This window comes from Eulemur rufifrons, chromosome 8, assembly GCF_041146395.1.
Source record: "Eulemur rufifrons isolate Redbay chromosome 8, OSU_ERuf_1, whole genome shotgun sequence".
In the NCBI taxonomy this organism is placed as follows: Eukaryota; Metazoa; Chordata; class Mammalia; order Primates; family Lemuridae; genus Eulemur; species Eulemur rufifrons.
In genome coordinates, this window is record NC_090990.1 from 94,399,018 (window position 1) to 94,423,411 (window position 24,394).

A 24,394-nucleotide genomic window follows, 5' to 3' on the forward strand; every position below is an offset into this window, starting at 1 on the left:
TGGCAGGTCATTTCTAGCCACCCTAACCCCACCTGGCAAATGAAGCCCAACTTTTCAACAGACATTTCAGAGCAAAACCAGGAGGCTCCCAGGTAAACTGGAAAACGGATACTCTTGCCAGAAGCAAACTTGGCTGGGGAGGGATGGTGGATGCAGTAGCTGAGCGACCCCCAGAATCCAGCAACCTGCTGGCCCACCACAACCAGTGAGGTCCTGGGTCTCAGGAAGCCGAAGTGGCACACTTAGGGCTTTCTGAGACTCGGGTCTTTGAACATTTCCAGAGTATGTCCCTCTCTGAACCTGTTTCCTCATTTGTAAGAGGGAATGATACCATCCACTTAGGGGTTTTTTTGAACATCAAATGCTTCCTGGCACATGGTAAGCTCTCTGTACAGAGTAGCCATCATACATATTACCGTCTCGGTGCCTCAATCACTTCATCTGTTACACCGGGAGAGTGGTTCTAATTTTATGCTGAGGATCTAGTGAAGTGGAATCTGTAGGCCCTTCACCCTTAGCGAAGGATGCAGGGAGTTTGCAGTATGTCAACTTGGATGTTCAAAAGCCAACCAAGCTCATCTCAGGATCTTCAGATAAGGCTACCAGCCTGGCAGGTGGAAGGAATGCCATGGACAGTGTGTCTTGATTTCTGAAAGGTAGGTGACCAAAGTCTCTTGAGAAATGCTTGTAGACATGATGAAGACGTGTTCTGGGCACTAATACCTCTGACTCCCTGAACAGTCACACACCAAAAGGGTGAATATCAATAAGGAGAGACCTTTCCTATTGTGGTTAGAGGGGTCTAGAATCTGGCCCTATTTGAATGAACATGGCTTTTTAAAATTAATGATTTGAATTAAGACGGAAACTGTGATTATTGAATTTGGAAATTGCCCAAAACTGGGACAAGAGCAAAAACAGCAAGATTTCAACAGGATGAAAAAAATGGGCCAAAACCTTCATACTAGTACAGTAAAAATGTAAAAGCTTGTACTTGGGTAAAAAAAAAAAAAAAAAAAACAACAAACAAACATAGCTGGAAAGCACAGGATAGAGGAAACCAGCATAAAATTCATTTAAAAATAAAGAAAAAACTACATTAAAAAAATAAATCAGTGTGAATCATTGGTGCAATGTGGCTGCCAAAAAAGCTAAGGCAATCTTGGGCTATATTAATAGAAGAACAGTGCCCAGAAAAAAAGAAGAAATGGTTTCAATATGTTCTAACATCTACTCAAACTGGAGCCTTTCTAGAGAGGAAATAACCAACATAATTAATGGAGGGTCTGGAAGGCCATGTGGTCTGAGAAACAGGTGAATAAAATAGAGATAAAAGATGAAGAAAGTGGGCATAGTTAGGTTGAGAAAGGGGAGATTTAGAAGGTACTTACTTTCTATCTTTAAGTGAAAGAAAAGCAAAGCTCTCTTGTGGGAAAGGTCTTAGAGATTTTCTGTGCAGGACCGTAGGACTGACTGTTAAGAGGAGACCTTAAAAGTGGACTTTGAAAGTTCCACAGGAGAAAAGACTTATTATAGTCATTAGATGGCTGCCACAGCTCCAGGCACTTTGTGTGTCTTTGACCACAATCAAAGACAAGCAGTAAGGGCAGGTTGGCACCAGAAAGCTCCTCTCTCCTATTTGTTTATTTCATCAGAAAGCAAAATATCTTTTCCAGAAACTCCCTGCAGACTTCTTTTATTCTATTGGCCAGACTGAACCATATGGCTACCCCTGGCCCTAAGGGAGACTGGGAAATTGAATGTCTGACAAAGGGGTAGGTGGGACTTGCTAATCAATTCTGACTAGGTAAAAAAGCCAATAGCCTAAGAATAATAGAGTAAAAAATGGAAAGAGCTTAGGTTCTTGATGATATCACCGAGCTGCTGAATCAAATTTCAAACAGCCAACTTTGTCTTCATGGAGTGGGATAATAAATGTGTATTTAGGCCGGGCGAGGTGGCTCACGCCTGTAATCCTAGCACTCTGGGAGGCCGAGGCGGGAGGACCGCTCGAGGTCAGGAGTTCGAGACCAGCCTGAGCAAGAGTGAGACCCCGTCTCTACTAAAAATAGAAAGAAATTATATGGACAACTAAAATATATATATATACAAAAAATTAGCCGGGCATGGTGGTGCATGCCTGTAGTCCCAGCCACTCGGGAGGCTGAGGCAGGAGGATCGCTTGAGCCCAGGAGTTTGAGGTTGCTGTGAGCTAGGCTGAAGCCACGGCACTCACTCTAGCCCGGGCAACAGAGTGAGACTCTGTCTCAAAAATAAATAAATAAATAAATGTGTATTTGATTAAGCTATTGCTAGTAGGATTTTCTGTTACAAAGTCCCTGCCCTCATGGAGTTTACAGGATAGTGGGGAAGACAGACAACAACCAACAAAGGGGAATAAAGAGCTAACTCCCATAATTCTGTGAAGAAGACATACGTGGTACTATGGGATCATGTAATAGAGAAATTACCCTGGGAGTGGAGTCAGGGAAGGTGTTTCTCTGAGACGTGAGCACCAGTCTGAAATCTTGAAATCTGAATATGCATTCAGGCTGATGTCTCTGTCCAGAATGGCCTCTCTCTCACCTACATCTTGTTGTCTTATCTACCACCTTATTGAAACCTCCCCAATCATCCCAGGAATCTTCAGTGTTACTCTTTCAGGAAATCTGTACTGACCTTTGCACTAGAAGTGACCTATTCCTTCTTTAAGCCCCATCCAGCACGCTCTTACTCTGCCTTGGAGTGCTCTTCCGGCTTACCTCCTCCCTCCCACCCCACTCCTTCTGCAAGACATAGGCTATCTCATCTTCCCATTAGATGTCTAGCAACCCAGCTTGTTGCCTTGCACTTAGTCAACATTCAATACTTATTTTCATTAAATTTTAAAACTACATTTTATAGATGTTTACCTCCATCTAGTTTCAGAAAAGATTTGATAGCTTACATAGAGGGGTGTGTGTGTGACATCCCCACAAACCCAGACACCAGAACCTTGGCCTTTTGTCCATCGCTAAGTTTTTTTTAAAAAGATTAAAATATATCAATAAGTTTATATTTCTGTCAACTGTCATTTATATGAGCTGAAGTCTCTTTAGTTTATTACTTAGGTTATTACAAACCTTATTTCTTAGCGTAAGGAGCAAGGAGCTTGAATTTCCCAGGGATGCATAACTTTCACGTCTTTGAGGGGGTCTGGTTCTCTTCAATATGCAGGGTGACAGTCTCCCACAAGGCATAGTGCCCCTTCCTTAAAGTCACACATTGTTAATCTTCATAATACGTTGATAAAAGAGACACTAATTAGGGGACATAGTAACATAATCTCACACTATTGAAAATGGATGCCCTCTTAGAGAAAATCTGGTAACAGAGACTGAAGACTTGTCCCAAACCACAAAGATAGGAAGAGCTGTCCCCTCCGGCAACCATTTCATTCTCAGGGAGTAGCTTTCTCCACTTGGACACGCAGGGTGTCAGAGAATCACAGTCACTCTCCTTCCTTTTACATTTACACGGCTCAGGACACACTCCAGCAGGGAGTTCAGTAGTTATCCTCTGGGTGGAGTTATTACCAGGTTCTAAAGCTGTGGCAGGCAAGCGAATACCAATGGCGCTAAGTTCAAAGATGCCAGAGCTCTCGCCCAAAGTTAAGTCAGAGAAAAGAAACGCCCAAGAAAAGCAAACGCGCCTCTCTCCTGCCCCAGGTGGGATGAAGAGAGGATGCCGAGGATCCCTACCGGCTCGGGCGTGGAGCGAGCGCTCGGTGCCTGCCTCCCAACCCGGAGGAAACCCGCTCTTCTCGGCGAGAATGGGCACAAGGGACCCCGAAACTTCAGGGAGCCCGTTCGGGGTAACTACTCCCCCCTCATCATTTGGGGTCAGAGGAAAGGAAAGGAGCGCCCTTCCGACGTCACCCCTCGCCAGGCGCGGCAGCCGAGCGGGAGCAGGGGCGGGGTCGGCCGGGCGCCCCTCCGCCCGAGTGCCGTGTGCTTCCCGGTCCTCCTCCTCCGCGCCGTCACTGGCTGCATCTCCGCGGCCCGGCACAATAGAGGCTCCGCCCTCCCTCCGCGCGAGCTCTCCGCGGCGCCCTCGCCCAGCCGCCCGCGCCGCCGCCGCCTGCCCCGCGCCCGGTGCCCGGTCCCCGTGCGCCCCGAGGCCCCCCCTGCCCGCGCCGGCGCGCACTGCCGGTGTCTGCCGGGCCGCCTGCCTTCCACCTGAGCCCTCTCCAGCGGGCGACGCGAGCAGCTAGCTGGTGCCGCCCCCACCACCCCCATCACCCCGTCTTCCCAGTGCCCCATCCTCCACTGGGGCTGCCAGTTCAAGGCTGCTCGCGTCGGGAAGGAGATGCCCAGGGTCTCTGGGACGCATCCTCTTGCCCCGTTTAGCCGCACCCAGCCTTAGAAGGCGCTCTGAGCGGCCACTCTCGGGCTCCAGCCAAGACACCCTCTCGCCTCAATCCTTGCCAAGACCTCCGACCCCAGTCATTCTCTGAAGGGGCCGAGGACCCTCTTGTCGCATCCCTCATGGCCAAGCCTCTGCTGCTGGTTCTCTGCTTTGCTCTGGTTGTGACTCCAGACTGGGCGTCCAGCACTTCCCCTACAGGGACAAGCGAGCCCCCAGATGTGCAGACGGTGGCGCCTACGGAGGATGAGACTCTGCAAAACGAGGCGGACAACCAGGAGAACGTTTTATCTCAGGTAGGATGCCAGTCCCATGACCACCCCTCTTGTCTCAGATGGCGGCAAGAGCCAGAGGCGGTCCTTGCTGAAGCATTTGGGGGCAGCTGTTTTTCCTTCCATTACCAATAGGGAAGGGCATTTGCTTTTCATTAACCAGAATATTATCTTAAAGAAAGGACATGGTCCTCCTCTCAAAATCATGGGGTCTTTCAAGGTTACCAAATCAGGAGAAAGGAGAGGAGATGGAAGGGAAGACTCCACACAACTGCTTGAGAAGAAAGAAAAAAAAATTTTTTTTTTTTTTTTGGTTTCAGGGTTGTGAAAAGTATCTCTTGTCTGTGTGGCTGTTTGTCAGAATTGGAATGTGAAAACAGGCGGGTATGTTGGACGGGAGGCAGATGGTGCAACCCATGGGGAGATATTTTATGGCAGAGGGTGAGACACCCAGGCAGAAGCATGGGGTGTGGACAAAACAGCAACATGTGTGATGAATGCAAGGTGACCCCCAAATAGAGGGGTGATGACAAGACCCAGTGTGTTGGGAGGGTAGAATGGACATGCAGGTCTGGGCAGCTTTGGCAGACTGTCAGAATGACTCAATTTTCAAAACACCCTGATCCCCATTGTACAGAGAGGGGCCATAGGGTAAAGAGCGCTAGATGTGTGTAGAGCCAGGCCTCTGACAGTCCTCAGCCCACCTCTCATGACTGTGAAGGATGTTTCTCTCTGGAGTGTTTGTTTCGTGCTCTCCAGAGCCTGCACGATGATGTGTGGTGGGTGTCACCATAACCCTCAGGATGAGGGATATGCGACAAAGGATCCCTACAGCACAGCCTGCACCTCCACTAAGCCCTAGGACTGGGTCCTTTCTGTAGGGAGAATGATAACTCCACTTTGGGATTTATGAAACACTCATCTCCTCACTCTTCCTGTAATAATAATGCTAATATATGCCCTATGCCCACCCATAACCTCACACTGACCCCTAAATCAAAAGACATAAAAATCTGTCACATTGGGGCTCTGGAAAACCATCAACAAAAGCTTTCCTGAAACTTGAGCCTCCTGAAAGGAAGGAATCCACCCAGGGTTCTCAGAGCAGGGTTATGTAGGAATCTAGGCAGAATTTCAGAGAGTAGACAGCCACGATTTACTGTTAGCCTGTAAAGAACAGCCGCTTAAGTCACTCTGAACTACACCTCCTTCTTCCACCGATCCATTCTGGATTTGACAATGGCCCTAAAGCAAATATTAGTGTTAGAAGAAACCCAACCTTTGCAAGGAAAACATTACAAGCCTTCTTTCCCCCCAGACAGCATCCCAAAGAACATTTCCACTCAAACCAGCCTCAGTGCCTGCCTGTCAGGATCATTAGTCAGGTGAAGGGAACCCTCCTGCCTGCCTAGGAAGGGAGCCCTGGCTTTGGGGATGTAAAGCCTGTTGGAGGGGACCTGGGGGGGAGCTTTTCCCCGCAAGTGCCCAGGGTTAGTGCTCCAGCAAGCCTGCTAGTGCATGTTTTCCTGCCTGGGGAGGCTGGCAGGGGCAAGCGTTCAGCGGGAAATGTTTAGCATTATGGAAGCAGCAGGTACTGCCAGTTTGCTCTCCTGGGTTTGGCCTGGAGTTGGGATTCAGGAGCTGGTATAGGAGCCAAATGAACCCTTATGCTGAAAAAAACCTTACTGACTTCCAGACCTGTCTCTCTACTCCCAACTCCCTTTCTCCAAATCTAACCCATCCTTCAAGGCCCAGATCAAATACCTCTTCCTCCAACAAGTCTTCCCTGGTTCCCAGTTGGAGCTGCTCTTAGCTCCCAGTGCATTTTGTCTCTGCTTCTTCGGGGCACTTATCACTCTCTGCTCTGTGTGACTGCTGCTTGCATGCCTCCTGCACTGTAGGGTCCTTGAGAGCGGGCTCTCTGGCCCCTCTCTTAACCTCTCACAGCACCTCCCAGTCCTGATAGGCACTCCACACATGTTGAATGAATGAATGAGTAGAGAAGCCATAGTCTGAAAACTTCCAATCACTCCTTCAACACCTTCTTTTCCTTGTCTCATCTAAATGTGGATTCTAGCTGAAGGCAAGGGCTATTGGAAGAATGATCGGGCTCATCTGTTTTTTTCCTTTAAATGATGAAAGGCTGAGGCCCCCTGAGAAAATACAGCTTTCCAAGACAAACGAAGAAGGCTGAACTCAGTGCCTCAAGGAAACATCAGAGTCAGCAAATTGCATCTGGATGACCTGTTCGCTCCATGATTCAGAGTTGTCTGAGGTCTCTGGGTAGTGCAGGACATTTGTCAAAGTAGGAGAGCCTCCTTCAGGAGCCCAGCTGATGCCTGTGTTTGAATGTCTCCAACCCATTCTGTGTATGTGTGTGTCTAGCTGCTGGGGGACTATGACAAAGTCAAGGCCGTGTCTGAGGGCTCAGACTGTCAGTGCAAGTGCGTGGTGAGACCCTTGGGCCGAGATGCCTGCCAGAGGATCAACGCAGGGGCCTCCAGGAAGGAAGACTTCTATACAGTGGAAACCATCACCTCGGGCTCATCCTGCAAGTGTGCCTGTGTTGCGCCCCCATCGGCCCTCAATCCCTGTGAGGGAGACTTCAGGCTCCAGAAGCTGCGGGAGGCAGACAGCCAGGACTTGAAGGTAGGACCTGGTGTGTGGCAATGCCATGGATGCCCCGTGAGGGTACTTAGGGGGCCTATGAGTCCCGCAGGGTCACTGATGGCTGTGGTAAGGCCTTTGGAGGAGGTCAGGCCCTGGTCCCTGGAGTTCTGTGTGTTCTACAAACTGGTCCTTTTCAGCCCTGGTGTCTGCGGGAGATGCTAAGGGCAAAGTGTGCCTGTTCCTCCTCACGGAGCCAGGGAGGCCAGGCCTGGGAGCAGCTGCCAGGCCCAGCTGGCCAAAAGAACTTGGCGTTCTCCAGGAAAATTGCTGCCACAACATGCTGTCAGGCCCGCACGCACCCTGAAGAGGCAAAAGACACACAGGAGGAGCGAGCCTTTTGGTCCTCAGCACAAGGGCTGGGGTAGCCCAGGGAAGGAGTGGCCTTGGGCCTGCTCTAGACTAGGTCATGAACCATGATTCTGCGGTTGTGCTCCACGGGGTGGGGAAGCTCAGGCCTTACCTGGGCAGCCCCATGGGTTGGCTGCCTGCTTCATCTGATCTCGAACCTCCCCCTTCGCTTGCAGTGTGGGTTAAGTGGAAGGAGCTTGGTTTTGCAGTCACATGGACTTGGGTTCAAGTCATTGCTGTGTGATCCTGCTTAAGTTATTGAACTTGTCTAATCTCAGTCTCCTTGAATAAAATGTGGGAATGTTAACATCTTGGGGTTGTGAAAATCAGTGAGATGACAACTATTGAGTACTTGGCACAATGCCTGACACTCAATTAAGTAGATAAATGAGTGGACGGCCATGTGAAGCGCTGCTGCTCTGCCTGGCACCCACTCAGTGACTGGCAGGCATTGATATCTCTTTAAGCACAGTCCTGTTTCCCAGTACAAGGAGGGTCCCAGGATCCAGCCACATTGCTCAGAGCTGCAGCTCTGCCATGAAAATACTTTCTGAACCAAGTGCCACAGTCACCCAGTTATAGGATTGGACTCTGGGGACTTCTGGAACAACATCAAGCAAAATTTCTGGTAGGGATCAGAAAATCACCACAGTACATACTGGCCAGCTTCCCTTCTGTGGCTCCTCTCCAGGATTCAGCTGTCTTCCTCCGGTGGGGAGGAAGGAGCTTGCTCCCAGATGAAGGAGAGGAATGGGGAGCAGAGGTCGCAAAAGTGTGGCCCAGCAAACTCTTCCAGGGACTGGTACTTGGCAGGGAGGCTCTGTTTAAGCATCTCTCATCTGCCCCTCTGCCTGCACTCTGCATGCCTGCATGCCACCAGTCTTGGCCACCTTCCTCCCAGCGGCTGTGTACTGGCAGGAGGGGTAGCCTTGATAAAAACCGAGAAGGCAGGGAGCTCCATGGCAGCTTGCCACCTCAAAGATGGGCCACTAGGGCTCTTTTGCCCCAGGGCCAGTTTAGCTTTTTGTGTTTGTGCCTTTCAGGGCCTTTACTGGACAATGAAGTTGAGTGTCTCAGAAGCATATCCTCAAGACATTGATGTTTGTAGCCACTTTGTTGAGTATTTATGGAGTAACAGTACCTGTATAAGCCAGGTGCTATGCTAAGTATCTTGGGAAATCAGAGATGAAGAAGACAGCCACTGCTTTCAAGGGCTCACAGTCTAGTGGGAAAGATAGATGTGTATGCAACTGACAGATTTCATAAAAGGGGCGTAAACAGTTTGTGAAGATGTCTAAAGCTTGGGTTTACTTGTTCTTGTATGGTTCTCCCATTTTCTTATCCAAATATTCCAGAAGGAAGAATACATAATACACTATTATGCTTGCTTTCTTCCCTTCCCCTCCCCCTGCCGTACAAATGTATTTCCGAGGGCCACCTCTCAATTCGTGGCTAGTGGCTGCCCCGTCAAGCCTTCAACATGGAGATCTGAAAGGAAACTTGTCCCCCTGTGGTCCGTCTACCCCAGCCCTAGACTAACTCCTTGCCCTTCCTTCATAGCTCTCCACAATCATAGACATGCTGGAAGGAGCATTCTATGGCCTGGATCTCATGAAGCTGCATTCGGTCACCACCAAACTGGTGGGGCGAGTGGATAGACTGGAAGAGGTAAGAAAGATTCTGGTTTCCGTATCTTTCTCTTAATCAAGCACAAAAGTATACCAAACTTCCCACAATATTTTTTCAGAAAGCACAAGCCCATTCTATTCTTTGAAAAGAAAAAATATACTTAAAACATTCATCCAAAATCATGCCAAATTGTTGGTGACAAAGAGAGTCAGTGAAATAGAAATGTAAATACTATACCTTCTTTTTTTCATCTATAAGAACCATGTAAACAAGTATTTCTATTTTTACTTTGACTTCTAGGAAACTCAGAGCTAAATGAAATATAAAAGTACAATAAGCATCTTACTTCTAGTTTTAAGGTGGAATCATCTCCTGCTTTGGTATATGGTTGCTAATTTCTTTAACTGTTCTAGTGCATGCCTCTGTGTGTGTGAACCCATCTCACATCCGTTTTAGAGAAAGAAGACATAAAAATGACTACCAATAATTAATATTCTCTACTGGCCGTTCAGGCTGGTCACACCCGGGATGAATGGACCAGTAATGCAATTTTCATGGACAAAGACACCACATTATTCTGACTGGGTTCAGGAGGTACAGCCAGTGCTGTGGTTTTCATCTAGTGGTGTGTGATGTGATGGCAGCTGGGAGCTGTTAGAGATACAACAATGATATTGACCTATTTTGTGGCTTCAATGCTTTAACATATGGATGAGAAATCATTTAGTCACCCAAAAAGTAATGACCGTCCTTCATCCTTATCAGTAAGCAGCTTTGTGGGTATGTTTCATTGACTAGCCTCCAGTTCTTGGACTGATACTTGAAACAGTGACTCAAAGAGCTGCTACTTGCAGTAGAAATCTTTTTCTTTAATTTTTACTGTAAGTGGTAAACTTCATAACAGTCATCCTGTTACTGTGTCCTGTAAACGTATCAATGTTCCTCGTGAAAAAGTGGGCCTTTAAGGGGTCTACTGTGGAGGAGCTGAGGTTCCATGATGGGTGATTAGTAGGTGTAGGATGTAAACAGTAGTTTGTGGCAGAAGGGGCACCAGGCTAGGAGTCAGGACAGAATGAATGAATGACTCTTTGCTTGCTACTGCCAAGCGCCCTGCCTTGCTTCCTCCATCTGTAGAAGTGGGACTGGAACCCTTCCTACCCTGTGTGATTGCTGAGCAGGTGAAAGGAGCACTGATCATTATGAACATACTTTTAAATGGCTAAACAAGCACTTGGGTTCTGACCAAGGAGAGGGAAGACCAAGGGGGCAAACATTCCCATATTGTTTTGCCAAGAGAGCTGGCATAGAGGTGAGGAAACATTGCAGTTACCAGGATGGGTTTCAGCACACCCCTTCCACCCCTGAAAATGGTCACAGAAAGTGAACACCAGTTCCTTCCCCACCCACCCTTAGGCTTGGCTCCTCCAGTGCTGTGATGAGGAGTTTTCTGAAGATGACCATGTGCTTTGGGAGGGTCAGAGCATATCAGTTACGAGGTCTGATGCAAGGGGTTGGGACTCTGAAGCCTGAGCTTTGCAGACAGGTCAGAGTGGCCAACAGGACATCAGCCCCCTCCACCCTGTCTGCCAAGGCTCTTCAAGGGCTTGCTTCCAAGAACTAGGCCATCAGGCATCTCGGGTCTCTCCTTCCCCGATGTTGACAGCCAGAGTGATGAGAATGGGGTTGGTCAGCACCATCCTGCCACCAATGGCTTCGTGCTGGCTTGGGGCTCCGCTTCCTATCCAAAACCACTTCCCAATTCTTCCAGATGCATTCGAAATGAATTAAACCAAGTTCATTACTGGAAAGGGCCTCTGTTTCCCTAGGTCCTCAGAACCATCCAAATGTACAATGCCCCTTTAAGGATTGTATTGCTATAGAAGCAGGGATGACAGCCACCTCTTCTACTTTCACCTGACCTTGGCAGCCACATAGTTTTCATTCTGTCTGGAGAACACAGCCTGGGAAAGATAGCCCCTGGGGGAGAGTACAGTGCTCAGGAGGCCAAGGTCAGGGGCTCAGCCTGTGAGGCCAGTGGGCTGGGCTCTGTGCAAGGGCCAAAACCTGTTTCCAGCTTTGCCCAGCAGCTGAGCCCTCCTTGCTAGCCAAGGGTAAGAGTGTGGGTGAATTTGGTACAATGCCACTACCCCAATAGGGTGGTATCTTCTGTGTAGTCACACAATAGCTGGGTTTTGGCCAAAAGCAATCTTAGTTACATCAATGAGAGTATGTATCTTTTTTTCAAAACTGTGGTATGTTTAGTAAAAGTAGCAAAAATCGGACCTTTAATAATAATAATATTAATAACCCCTCATATTTGTATAGCATTTCATATACATATAGCCCGTTTGTTCCTATGAGCTAGGCAGGGTGAGATCTAAGGAAATTAGATGACTTGCCTAAGATTATGGTGCTAGAAAGTGTAGGGCCTTCTGGGTTTTGTAGAACTCTTTCTAATCAACTCTGTAAATTTTTTCGAATCATTGCTGTCTGCCTTGCAGGCATCAGTTTTTCCTAATAGGAACTTTAAACGATAGCTCTTCCAAGGGAATTTCTAGGCAGAACTGTGACCATATCCCATAGTCCTATTAAATAGGGTTAAAGTTGAGTTAGGGAAGGTCCCACCCAGTGGGAAGTTTTCCAAAACCAGACAGTTCAAGGCAGTAGAGTGCCGTGGTGTGACAGTGGAGTCTTTGGATGGGTCCAAGCCCCTAGGCCCAAGGAGTGGTGCACTGTATTTTGGCTTGAGTTTGTCTCAAGGCTCATGCCAGCTGACTGTCTGAAGTGTGCAGTAATCGAAAAGGCAGAATGTTGGATAAATGGAAAAAACACTCCTTCTCCTGCCTGGCTCTGCAGGAGGAATGGAAGTGAAATTCTGCTCCTGGTCCTTGAATATTGCTGAACCCCAAAGGGAGTTCTTTGGAGGTCAGACAAGACAAAAGGGGTCAGATTGGAGAGGCATTTTGCCCAGAGTGAGATGAGTGCTTGGCAGTGTAGGCGGACACGTGTATGGGATACAGCCACAGTTCCAGCTCGGGTATATAGGAGGATGCAGGAATGGAAACTTCATTTGCAGATGGAAGAGGAAGGAAGGAGAGAGAAATGAAATCTGAACTGTTCTAAGTCTCACCTCTTGGTAAAATCAGCTCTGGGAGCAGCCCTGCTTAGTGGATGATTTTGGTTAAACTTTTGTTTTAAATCATGAAAAATAACACATGCATAGAAAAGTGCATAAACAATGAATGTACAGTTTAACACATTATTATAAAGCAAATACCCATGTAACCACCCTCTAGCTTGAGAAATAAAGCAATGTTAACACCACAAAATGCCCCCACATGCCCTCTCTCTTATTCATTCCCCGTCCCTGAGGGAAACCTCTCTCCAGACTTTTATGTTAGTCATCTGCCTTGCTTTTCTTTATTTTTTCATCATCTAAGGATGCACCTCCAAATATAATAGTTTTGCATGTTTTGGGCTTTAAATACAAAGAATCCTACAGAATTTGTGTGTGAGTGTGTGTGTGTGTTTGTGTGTATGTGTTAGGCTTTTTTCACCCTTTATATTTTTAATATTTTACCTATGTTGTTTTTGTGTCTTATGGTTCATTCATTTTTATTGCTCTGTAGTATTCTATTGTATGAATATACCACAATTTATCTGTTCTACTGATGATGGATATGTGGGTTGTTTGAAGTTTCTTAATTCAGAATAATCCCATGAGGATCCCTATACACAAACATCCCTGTGCGTGTACCCTGGTGCTCACATGTCTGCGTTTCTGTATGGTGTATAAGTAGGAATAGAATTAGTGGGTCATTAGTTACACTTATCTTCAATTTTAGGAGACATTGCCAAACTGTTTTTCCCAAGTGGTAGTATAACTTTATACTCCTTACAGCAGGGTATGGAAATTCCATGCTTAGTATTGTCAGACTTTCTAATTTTTGTCAGTTTGGAGGGTGTATCTTAGTAGGGCCATTTCACTATGTTCCAAAGTCTTAACTTCTAAAACATTTTCCTGTTTGTCCAGGGGGAGGTCTGAAACCCCATGGACCAGTTTTAGAACTGCTCCAGAAAGAGGAAACGCTTGAGGTGGTCAACGGTCCAAGGGTAGACCCTGGATGGCCCTCTCCTGTGAGTGGCTGGGAAGGGGAAGGGAACAAGAAGTGTGGGTGTGTATTGGAGTTGGGGGTGAGTGGGCACTTAGCTTAGGTGTCAGAGAAGGGAACTAGAAGTCTAGAAAGAAAACCTGGTGCTTCCAAAGGCAAAAGCAAGCCCTGTTCATGGCATATACACCTGATGGTAGCACTGATTCAGTTAAAGACTTTCACCCCAGCTCTGAGTGCACCCAGAGACCTGAACATTCGTGGGCTGCCCAAGCCTAAAAACAGCTTGTGAAGGCAGCAAGGCTAGAGGCATGGGGTACAACACTTAGTACGATATACTACTTCCAGGAGCAGATTTATTACTAAAGTGAAGAAAAAGACAAACATAGGGGCAGATCATTAAAATAATCTCTTCTAGTATCACAGCTTTAGTTGGATTAAGTCACTCCCATAAAAATTGCAAATTTTGTGAAGAAGTGCCCCACCCCCTCTAAGCTGCAGGACACCTGTAAACGTTTATAAGTGCTTGATATGCGTATGACTGTGTACACATATGCCTTTGTATACGTGTGGGTGCATAGCCCATGCTCTTAAAATAGCTGCGTGCCTGCAAGCTTTCTGCGGTGTGATTCCTATTGCCAAAGCCCTGCTCCTTCTGCTGCGTGTGACTCTTCCCTTCCTTTTGCACCTACCTGCTGGAGTTTGCAAACCCTGTCTGTGAGCACAGATGAACACCAGGGAACCTTGTGTGTCAGCTGAAGCCTTTTCTCATGATAAGGTTGCCTCTTAGGCAGATTTAAAGTCTATGATGGGTTTACCAGACCCAGAACTGGCCTGCTCCCCAAAATGTGCTAGCACAGGCATTGCTGAGGGCTTCTCCCCCATACCTAAATATCTGGTGGCTTTTGTGTTTCTGGTCTGAAAGGCAAGATCAAAGGAGCTTGCCTGACCCTGGGGGATATATGTTTTCACCAACTAATAGGAAAATGTAATTTTCATCTGTGCAGGCTTGGCAGTGAGTTAGGGGAGCTGTCCCTTTCCAAGTCTCCCCTTTCCTCCCACGCTCCTCTCCCATCGAGACACCCCAAGGGCTCACCCCCTCTCCTGATCAAACCTGCTTTCTCAGAAGGGTTTGCTGTAAGTCATTTCCTCTTCACCTTACTCAAGTGCAGCCTTGGAGAGGAGCATCGCTCATTAGTCTGACTACAGTGTCCTCAACTGTGAAAAGGCAGAGGGTCGAAGTTAATGTTTCCAAGATACATTTCAGCCCTAATACTGTTTAATTTAATTTACATCTCTATGTGAGTTCAAGCCAATATATTACCTCTCCTGGGGTTATGTATACTTCAAATCTAATTTGCCACTGTGGAATGTAAAATTTCTTCTTGGCTAAAAGGGCTTATGGTGTACGAGTCAGCCCTCCATCTGCCAGCCGAGGAACGGTTTGTAGCTGCCAGGTTTGAGGGAGTGCGTGGCTCTACTGGCTCTACTTTAAGGGGTGTGTTTACCCCTAATATAGAAAGTCATCATCAGAGCCTGGAACTCTCTGCTCTTTACTTGCTTTGACCCTCCTTCCAGGCTCTGGCTCCTCAAGAGCAAGTTGACTCCCAGGTCCTAGCCAGCACCTGTTGTGGGATAGCTGCTCCACAGCTGTTTGGTCGGGTGAGTGATTGAATGGGCAGCTGATGGCTCCCTGAACCCAGGTCTGCCCGCCTGTCCCATCAGCTGTGGTCAGAGGGATTGGGCTGAGGCCTGCCTGTCCTGTGTCAGGAGCACCGGCTGTTTCCAGCTGCTCTCCCCCCAGCTCTCTTACCAGAGGCTAGGGGACAGCTGTTGGCTGGGCTGACTGTCCCAAGCCATCTGGTCCTAGTTGTGTCCTGGTGGGCACAGAGGGGGAAGAGCAGGGCGAACTGATGGAACTGCAAGCCCTCCCACCGTGGGTCCAGTTACTCCCACACTTGCTCCCTTCACTCACGAGGAACCACATCCCCTCTGTCCCCAGCCCTGTGCACACCCAGCTGTCTATCCTGATACCCGCAGGGCCTCCCACGCAGCCGCCTCAGGTGTGGCAGCATGAGCCTACTGCGTGATGCGGGGCCAAGGTTTGGCCCACCTACAGTCTAGCTTCATCTCCTCCTACAGGTGTCCGGCGTGTCTCTCTGTAACACACCGGTCTGGGGTTCTTTTCTTCCTCTCTGCCCCAGCCACAACAAACCTTAGCTCCCCCTTCATTTTCCACCTGTGTATCTGCTGCTGCGATACCAGCGGTCCCTCCCACTTCAGCCTCACCTCCATGCTTCAAGCCCAGTTTTGTGCTTGGCACTGTGCCCACATGCAGCCCCCCATTCATTCTCCACACGAAGCCTGGGTGAGGCAGGTGTCGCCATTCCTTCTTTTTCCACCTGAGCCTAGAGAGTTTTCATCCTTTGCTTTGCGTGGTTGCATAACCAGGCCATGGCTTGGTGTGGATTTCAAACCTGGTCTCCAGAGCCAGCACCTTCTCCCATACACACCCTGCTCCTGGTTCTTGTTGGGAAAACAGGGCCACAGAAAGCTGCCAGAGCTCTGCACCATGGTCATTTTTCCCCCATCCCCAGTGGTTTTGGCTTAAGCCACTACACAGTCTCACCCAGGCACACACATACTTGTCCAAGGGCTGGGCAAGGTCAGGATACAGCTCGTACCCCCCATGCCCGTCCCACCAGTCTGCACACCTGGTTGTCTTGGCCCTTCATAGCTCCTTGAAGACCAGCTGTGCTGACTGTCAGCTGTACCCCCAACTCCACCTACATCTTGGCCCCCCTTGCCCAGGGACCTTGCCCAGTTTGCACCCTTCCTCCCCCTCATGTCTGTGCATCTGGCTGTAGTCAGCACTGGACACATGTCCCCAGTGGCAGTGCAGTGTGGGCTTGCTCTCAGCAAGTACCTTCTGGTGCCCAACCGAATGCCCCTCCAGTGTGTGGCATTGTTCTGTGAACGCCTTGCAGTCCCTTGACTGCCTGGCCCAAGGACTCATGACAGAGTTCCCAGATCTTTCATTGCCACAGTTGGCTGTGTCCAGCCTTCTGCCCCAGCCCTCTGTCTGCCTGTCGTTCCTTCCCCTTCCCTTCACTCCTCTTCGCAGCACCAGGAGCCCTGTCAGGGCCGTGTGGGGCAGTCCCTGCTGCCAGATAGGCACGATTCCACCTCTCCACCACACTGCCAGCACTGCTCACAAGCCAAGCTGCACACACCATAAATGTCACAGTTGCAGCTGTCCCAGAGGGGAAGAGCCTGAGGCATGAGGTCATGGGGTTCCCCGGTCTGCCAGGGTAGGATCGAGAGCACCCTGCATGGGCGGCTCCCCTGCTTCTCCTGAGTGCCCCACAAAAGAGCCTTGGTTTGAGGAATGCAGAGCCCCAGGAAGGAGTGGGGAGCTCTGTAAGTCCAGCACCCCCGGCTTGGAGGTGGCTGGATGGGGGCGACCATGGAAGGGCCACTGCTGCTGCTGCTGCTGCCGCCCTGGGGAACACCAGCTGGCTCCACCCCGCAGGCTGACAGGGTGATGCCACCACCAGCCCGGTGTTTATTCAGGCGGCTGGCGGGCTTTCCCATTCCCGTGAGGGGAATAAACTATATTGCTCCTCTGGGTTCCAGAGCCAGGCTTGCCTCAAACCCTCCTCTGTGGAAACCTAGAATGATGGCTCCTCCCTGAGACCAGAGGAGATTGGAGGTTAAAAATCAATGAGAAGCGGGGGAACCTCTAGGGGCCTAGAAACCTCGAGATCTGGGGGGCAGGAGCTACGTCTCTAGGGCTGCCTCTGTGCCTCACACCCGCTGCTTCGAGGGGTCTCGGGAATCAGGCATGAAGCCATCCCGTCCACCCAGAGTTACCAGCACATTTATTGGAGCCCTGGGGCCGTCGCTGGGCAGCAGGTGTGGACACAGCCCAGCCCCCTCCTCTGGGAAGCGTATGGACCTATATCTGTCATGTCCCCGGGCTGAGTTTCTTCACAGCCCTCTTAGCTGGCTGATGTTCTCTTGTTTATGTATTTGTCACTTGCTTACTTCCCCTTGTGGCGGGGGTGATCTTCACCAGAGAAGGATCCTCATGATCTTGCTCACGCTTGACCCCTCAGCGCCAGCACTGAACACAGGAATGGCTTAACGAAGAAGTAGCACATCAAATCCCCGAAACTGCAGGACTGCACCACCTGTCTCAGATGTGAGAGCTACAGGAGGGGCAGGCATAGGTGCTCTCAGCAGGTGCTCATGGATTGCACCAATGCTTGAACCTCACTAAGGGACCAGGAACTTTTCCTGTAGGCCCCGGAAAGAACTTGGCTCCTATAAAACAGCCCCTCTCACACATTTCTGTCCCCATTTCAAGCAGCTATACCCGCAGCTTCCTCCATTTAAGGCAGCTCTTCTCAAACTTTAATGTGTATGCAGACAGCATGGGGATCTTGTCAAAATATAGATTCCAATTCAGCAGGTCTGAGTGGGCCTGAGAACCTGCATTTCTTGTTTTTTTCTTTTTGAGACAAGGTCTTGCTGTGTCACCTAGGCTAGAGTGCAATGGCGTCAGCCTAGCTCACTGCAACCTCAGACTCCTGGGCTCAAGCAATCCTCCTGCCTGAGCTTCCCGAGTAGCTGGGACTATAGGTACACACCACCACACGCCTGACTAATTTTTCTATTTTTGTAGAGTTGGGGGTCTCGCTCTTGTTCAGGCTGGTCTCAAACTCCTGGCCTCAAGCAATCCTCCTGCCTCGACCTCCCAAAATGCTAGGATTACAGGCATGAGCCACCATGCCTGGCCTGAGACTCTGCATTTCTAACAAGCTCCTGCATGATGCTGATGCTGCTGGTCTCTGGACCACATTTTGCATAGTGAGGATTGATGGGAGTCCAGCATTTCTGTATTTCTCAGCATATGCATGCCCTGTCACGTATCCTGAAACCAAACTGCAGGTATCCTTGGCTTCTTTAACATGCTTAGTGCTGCTGAGAGCTGCTTAGTGCCAGGACCCTCTCCTGGTGTTCTTTGTGATCCAGCAGGTAAGCTAAAGAAGGTCAGGAGGCTGGGTGCTGATTCAACCCTGACACTTTGTTTAACGACCGTGGGCAGATCACATCCTTACTCTGGACCTCGGTTTCCTCTCTGTGAAATGAAAGATTAGGCTTGAGTTCTGGGGTCCATTCTAGCCGTCACATCTATGAAAAACAGCAACCACTTAGTACAGTATGTTCCATGCATATCCATGTACATTGATTCATCTAATCCTCACTGTGACCCATAGGGAAAGTGCTAGTATTATCCCCATTTTACAGATGGGAAACTGAAGCAGAGGGAGTTTAAATCATTTGCCTGAGATCACGGACCTAGCAATAGTAGCACTGAGGTGTGGACCAGATTCCTCCAGAATCCATGCTCTTAACCGTTGTACTTGACCACCCTGGGAACCCCTGTCAGGAATAACTGCACACCCAGGAAGACCACTCATTTTGGGCATTCTTGAAACAAAACCTCTTTCTCATGGGCTTTAGCTCTCATGGTTAATTCTGTGCAATTTAGTGAGGCTGGCTTGGCCTAAGCCCCACAGAACACATTGAGCACTTCCAGGGCTGAAGATCTAGCATGCAATGAAATGCCATAAGAATGGCGTGGCTGGTGGGTCTGGAGCCTGGTTAGTTTAACAAACACCTACAGGGCTTCTCAGGGCGGCCCCTGTATGAGCCACTGGAGCCACGGTGTCTGGGTGTCATGGTCTGCCTGGGTATGTACACATCCCCTGGCTCTGTGCCATGGTGGCTTCCCTTTAGGGCATTAAGAGCATCTTACCAGGCTGCGAGGCTGTGCCTGGCAACATCCGAGCTTTTACACTTCTCATGTCTGTTTGTTAAAGAAAGATGGAAAGCAAACACATCCTCTACTTTACGTGGTTGCTTCCTTTACCAACTTCATAAACGGGGCCCAGAGGAGAACATCACATTGAAAAATTTAGATGCTTATGGAAACTGCAGTATGAGGTCCAAAGTTGGATCTCAGTGTAGTCAAACCTCTCTAAAAATAACTAGAGGAGAAAGGGCATCTCTAAGGCGTTAACAACTTTCCTGTGATGCAGATCCCACTCAGTGTTCATCTCCTCCAGGAGGCTGCCTCTGCCACTCTCCTGCTCTGAACCCACAGAACCTCACGTTTGGCACTTAGAGAACCAGGTGTGGTTGGACTCTCCGCACTTGCGGTTGCCATCTCCCCCTCCCCTCTCCCACCCAGGACAAGACTCCAAGGGTGTTTGGAGCCTTTCTTTCTGCCGCACTGCACTTAGACACCCAGGAGGTACTTAGCGGTGTAGGTTGACTGAAATGTAGCCTTGACCCTTTCTGGTATGAGCCAGGTCTGGAACATGGGTAATTTGTCAAGTGGGGGGCATTTAGTTTAACTGTTTTTAAGGGTAAATAGGAAAGTTTGAAGCTGGCCTATCGATTTTCTATGTAATTGATGCTTTTAAAATTCTCTGGAATAGTTTGTGCCCATTAGAAAAGCAGACTGATTAGATTTTTTGGCCTCCACTTCTAAAATTGCTTAGAAAACCCTTCTTTTGTTAACTGAGTGGCCAGTTCACATGTATGGGGTGCAAGTGAATAAAGTTTTTTGTAATATTCTTCATCACTGGGTAAGGGTGGACTGTACACCCATGACAGAAAAAGAGCCAGGTGTCCTGGTGGCCCAGGGACATGCAGTGTTATTAGAAAAGCTATGGTAGTTTGGGCAGGATGTCCAGCAGTTGGACGCACGGGAGCTGGGCTGGCCTGGAAGTGCTGCCTGGGGGCCTGGCACGGGTCCTCCGCGCAGGCTGGGCGTGCTCTCGAGCCCCCGTCACTTGCTGGATGATTTCTCAGCTTGTTGTGTCTCCACGCTCTGAGCAGAAAGCGGCTGCCAGCTACCTCCTGCTTGTCTTCAAATCACCTTAATGGATCCTCTTTTTAAATGTTTTCTCTTCTCAGAAAGTTTCTAAAAACCTCACCGAGGAAAATGAGCAAATCAAAGAGGACATGGAAGAAATTCGAACTGAGATGAACAAACGAGGCAAAGAAAACTGCTCCGATAACGTCCTAGACAGCATGCCAGACATCCGCTCGGCCCTGCAGAGGGACGCCGCAGCAGCCTACGCCCACCCAGAGGTACAGCCCCAGCCCCAGGGGATTCTGAACACAGCCTGGGAATTGGGTACCAGCATCTCTCATTTGCATAGAACTTGTTAGGATCTAGTCCTTTCACAGTCGTGATCTCGTTTCATCTATACACTCGTTCTGTAGGTTTGATGGGTAGGGGCTGGCCCCATTTTACTTACCATTGAAGCCAGGACTCCAACCTGAGTCCCCCTGAGTCCCAATCCCCATTCTCTCCATGCTATCCCATCCCACCTTTGGCTTATCTGGGACCACGGTGGTTCACTCTTGCTGTCCTGCCATGATGATTAATGTCCCAGTTTGGAAGCGATAAATTATATACCCCCCATTTATAAAAGAATTTGTAATTTACTACATGCTTTTATCACTATATCATGTGGTCTTCACCAGAGCTCTGGAAAGCAGGCAGGGGAGAGATCAATATCCTTTTACAGATGAGGAAACAGATCCAGCAATGTGCGTAGTCTCCCTGGCTCAGTCAGCGTGGTGGCAGAGGGTCTTAAACCCCTGTCTCTTCCCACCTACTTGTGTCCCTAGCACGAAGTTATCTGTGCATGATATAGGACACTGTTTAATGTGATTTGAGTGATGCCAAAAGACCTACTTGCTTAAAAATGCCTCCCCTTTTGGTGCCTGTTTCTTTTGGCTCCAGTTACTACTAAGTTGTGTTTATGTGGTAATGGTCGAACATGTTACCATTTAATGTATGGGATTATTTACTGAATTGATGTCCAAGAAACAGTCATGAATTTGGGAGATAACCCAAAAGAGTGGAAGAGGAAACAGGTAAATTTTGGTGGCAGGACTTGGACAGTCTTCCTAGCAAGGCAGGTCCAGACAAAGTGTTCTAAAAGGGGTCCCTGGGCAGCCAGCATTCAGGAGAGGCCTTGCTTACGTTTACGGGTTACCAAGGGTTGGTGGTGGACGGCAGAGCTGTGGCACGCTGGTGTCCGGGGAGTGAGTTCCAGGTGGGCCATTGAGGGATCCCTTAGCCTCAGGGAGTTCTGGAGTGGATTGAACAGGGCCTGGGATAGCCAGAGCCTCTGATCTGGTTTCTCTGTGTGCTGTCACATGAAAAAAGTTGGGAAGCATTGCCAGGCAGGACTCAGTTGCCTGGGTCAGTAAGAACTGGGGTCAGAGAGGAAGGAAGGCTGAGCATGTGGGCTTGGAACTCGAGGAGCGAAGTTCATCAGCATGGTGCCAGGCAGCAGCACCTGCGGGTTTGGGAGACTTGGACACATGTGTCCCGAAGGCTGGGAAGCAGGCAGGTTAGGGCTTTTGAGGCAACAACAAGCCCTGAAAAGAGTATGGTGCCTGCACCCTCCCCAATATGAAACTCAAAATAAAAACAACTCCAAACCATAAAATGAGTTATAAGGAAGGCCAATAATTTTCTGGCTTTGCCCATGATGACTACTTTGATGCTTTTTTTGAAGTATCATATTCCTTCAAAAATTATTTTTATTCTCATTTTTGGGTGTCCCTGACATGCTGGCTACTGAGCATGTGTTTAGCAGGCATGGTGGGTCATCCCTGAGTTTGAGCTCATAAACCACAGAGCCAGAGGAAGGGAACTTGCAGCCACCCGCTCGTCATACCTGGGGCCCAGGGTCTCTCATCTCAGCCCATCTGGCACCCTCAGCTGGCCTGGCTGCCCAGTGGAGCCAGGTGTTCTTTGTCCTCCCCGGCTTCCAGTTTCCCAGTCGGCTGAGCTGAAGAATGCATCCAACCATTGTCTTGATGACACATTATGTGGTGTGTTCAGGAACCCAGCTCAGATTTCCTGAGGGCAAACAGCAAACCAAATCAAACACACCAAACTCTTTTTCTACTTGCTCAGCAAAGTCCCTCCCCCACCCCAATCCCCATTCATCGCACTGCTGAAGTTAGCACAATCCATCCAAACCAGGGTGGCGGGGCAGAGAGGGGGCGTGGGGAAGGAGATCCAAATGTAGCATCTTCTCTCCCTCTTCGTCCCTCTCTTTAGTGAACCCTGTATGGAAAAGGGGGTGAGTGGAGCATTGGGCTTGGTTGTTTATTTGCAGGTTCTCGTAGATGATGCCAGGGGTTTCTTGGAATGGTGAGTGGTAATTTGCCGGAGGCCTCTCTCCAAGATGGTCCTTGTCTGGGAGGTTGGCAGGGGGGTCTGGGGGCTGGGCTGGGAGTGGGAGGGCAGGGTGGGAGTGGGAACATTTGATGCCAGGAGTTGAAGTCATACAACAGACTCTTGGATTAACAGGGAGAGGAAATCAAAGCTCAGTGGGGACTGCTGCCGCCCAGTGCAGCCTGTCGCCAGTGAATCCAAGGAAATTATATGTTCTCTGGCAAGGGCTGCCCATGGTCTTGCTCCATCTCCTTGGCTAGAAGAAAAACTGCAGTTCCCACCCTTCCCTAAGAGCCTGGAATTAAAGACAGTTCCTGGGGTTTGCCACGAAGAAATGACAACCTGCTTTTGCAATGCGGAGGGAAACCGGGGTCCAGCAATTAGACGCCCCTCAGCATCTGAGTCAAGGGCTGCGGCCAGGGCCTGCTTGACAGCCTCCCAGCAGCCCTTTCCAGCGGGAAACGAGGGATCTCCCAAGTCTTCTGGGCAGTAGCCAGACCACGGCCCTGAGGACTTTGAGATGTAGGCGAGTTTTTGGATGATAAACGAGTTAGTCCTGTGGTCACAGCTGTGGGCAGTGTGGCTTAACGTAAGGAAGAACCGGGCTCTGAAGGCGGGCAGCCCGGGGGCCTACTTAATAAGTGCCCTTCTCAGCTGCTTGATTGACTTTCAACCAAATTGCAGAGTGACCCCAAGCTTCTGTTTCCTCATCTGTAAAATGTGGGTAACAATATCTACCTTGGCCCTTTGTTGTAAGGGTTAAAAATAATATAAAGGGACATGGCCATAATAGGTTTTCACTAAAACATCATCCCCACCACCAGGAGTCCCCTACACCCCGAGCTGAGTTGGCCTCGCCAGCAAAAACGGGGAATGGAGGGAGTGGGGCTGCCCGGGCACAGTGGGGCATATCGGCCTGTTTCTTCTGGGGAGCTCTCTGGCCTCCGCTGGGGGAGGTTGGCAGAAAGGTGTCCCCTGTCTTCCAGTCACCACTGTGTGCTGGGGAGAGATGCATATGTAGGAACTGCCGTATCAGTGGTGCCATCTGGATAACTCTCTTGTTACAGGAAAACAAGCTCACTTGGGGGTGTGGTTGGGAATGAGGACTCCAGGTTTTCTCCAGGCCAAATTGTAAAGGACCAAAACAAGAGCCTGGTTTGTGTGTCCTGTGCAAAGTGAGGAAGTTGGCCGTGGTGACTGGGTCCCTGCAGCCAACATGGAGTGGCTGAAGGCCCTGCTTGGCTTCAGGGCACTGGGCGTCTGAGGACAGAGGTTTTATATCCGCACAGGCTCTGCCTTCTAGATGGAGTTCACCAAGGCCTAGAATTACAGGGCATAAGGGGCCACGCCCACTGCCTCCTGGTTGAGGAGGAGCAGCTCATGGCTTCCTGCAGCCACCTCTTCATTATTCTGTTGTTGAAGTCCCTGTGAGAGCAGGGCTGGGCCACACTCCTCTCAGGTGCCCATACTTCTCTGACGGAGCCACTGTCCCTCAGGAGCTGGACCAACCTGTGGGGTAGCCCTGACTTTGAGCACAGCCAGCTCACAGGCCCTGCACCCAAGGTGTTTTGCTTTCAAAGGTGGGTGATTTTAATCCTGGGCAGGGAGTATGACTGGACAGGCCCACACAGGACCCAGAGACCCTGCCATGCTGTGTACATAAAAGGCCAGTCCCTAGGCAG

At 49.4% G+C, this 24,394-nt stretch overlaps 1 protein-coding gene across 4 annotated transcripts in view; it reads left to right on the forward strand.

Moving 5' to 3' along the window:
• Nucleotides 1-4,088: 4,088 nt before the first annotated feature.
• OLFML2B (olfactomedin like 2B) overlaps nucleotides 4,089-24,394 on the forward strand; it is a 38,224-nt gene continuing 17,918 nt past the window's right edge. For 3 of the 4 annotated variants that reach the window (XM_069478423.1, XM_069478424.1, XM_069478426.1), the window contains exons 1-4: nucleotides 4,089-4,700; nucleotides 7,062-7,325; nucleotides 9,255-9,362; nucleotides 20,423-20,599. In XM_069478423.1, coding sequence (XP_069334524.1) covers nucleotides 4,527-4,700; nucleotides 7,062-7,325; nucleotides 9,255-9,362; nucleotides 20,423-20,599 — 723 coding nt within the window. In that variant the 5' untranslated portion in view covers nucleotides 4,089-4,526. The remainder of the gene's footprint in view (nucleotides 4,701-7,061; nucleotides 7,326-9,254; nucleotides 9,363-20,422; nucleotides 20,600-24,394) is intronic. The other variant, XM_069478427.1, reaches the window with a different exon arrangement.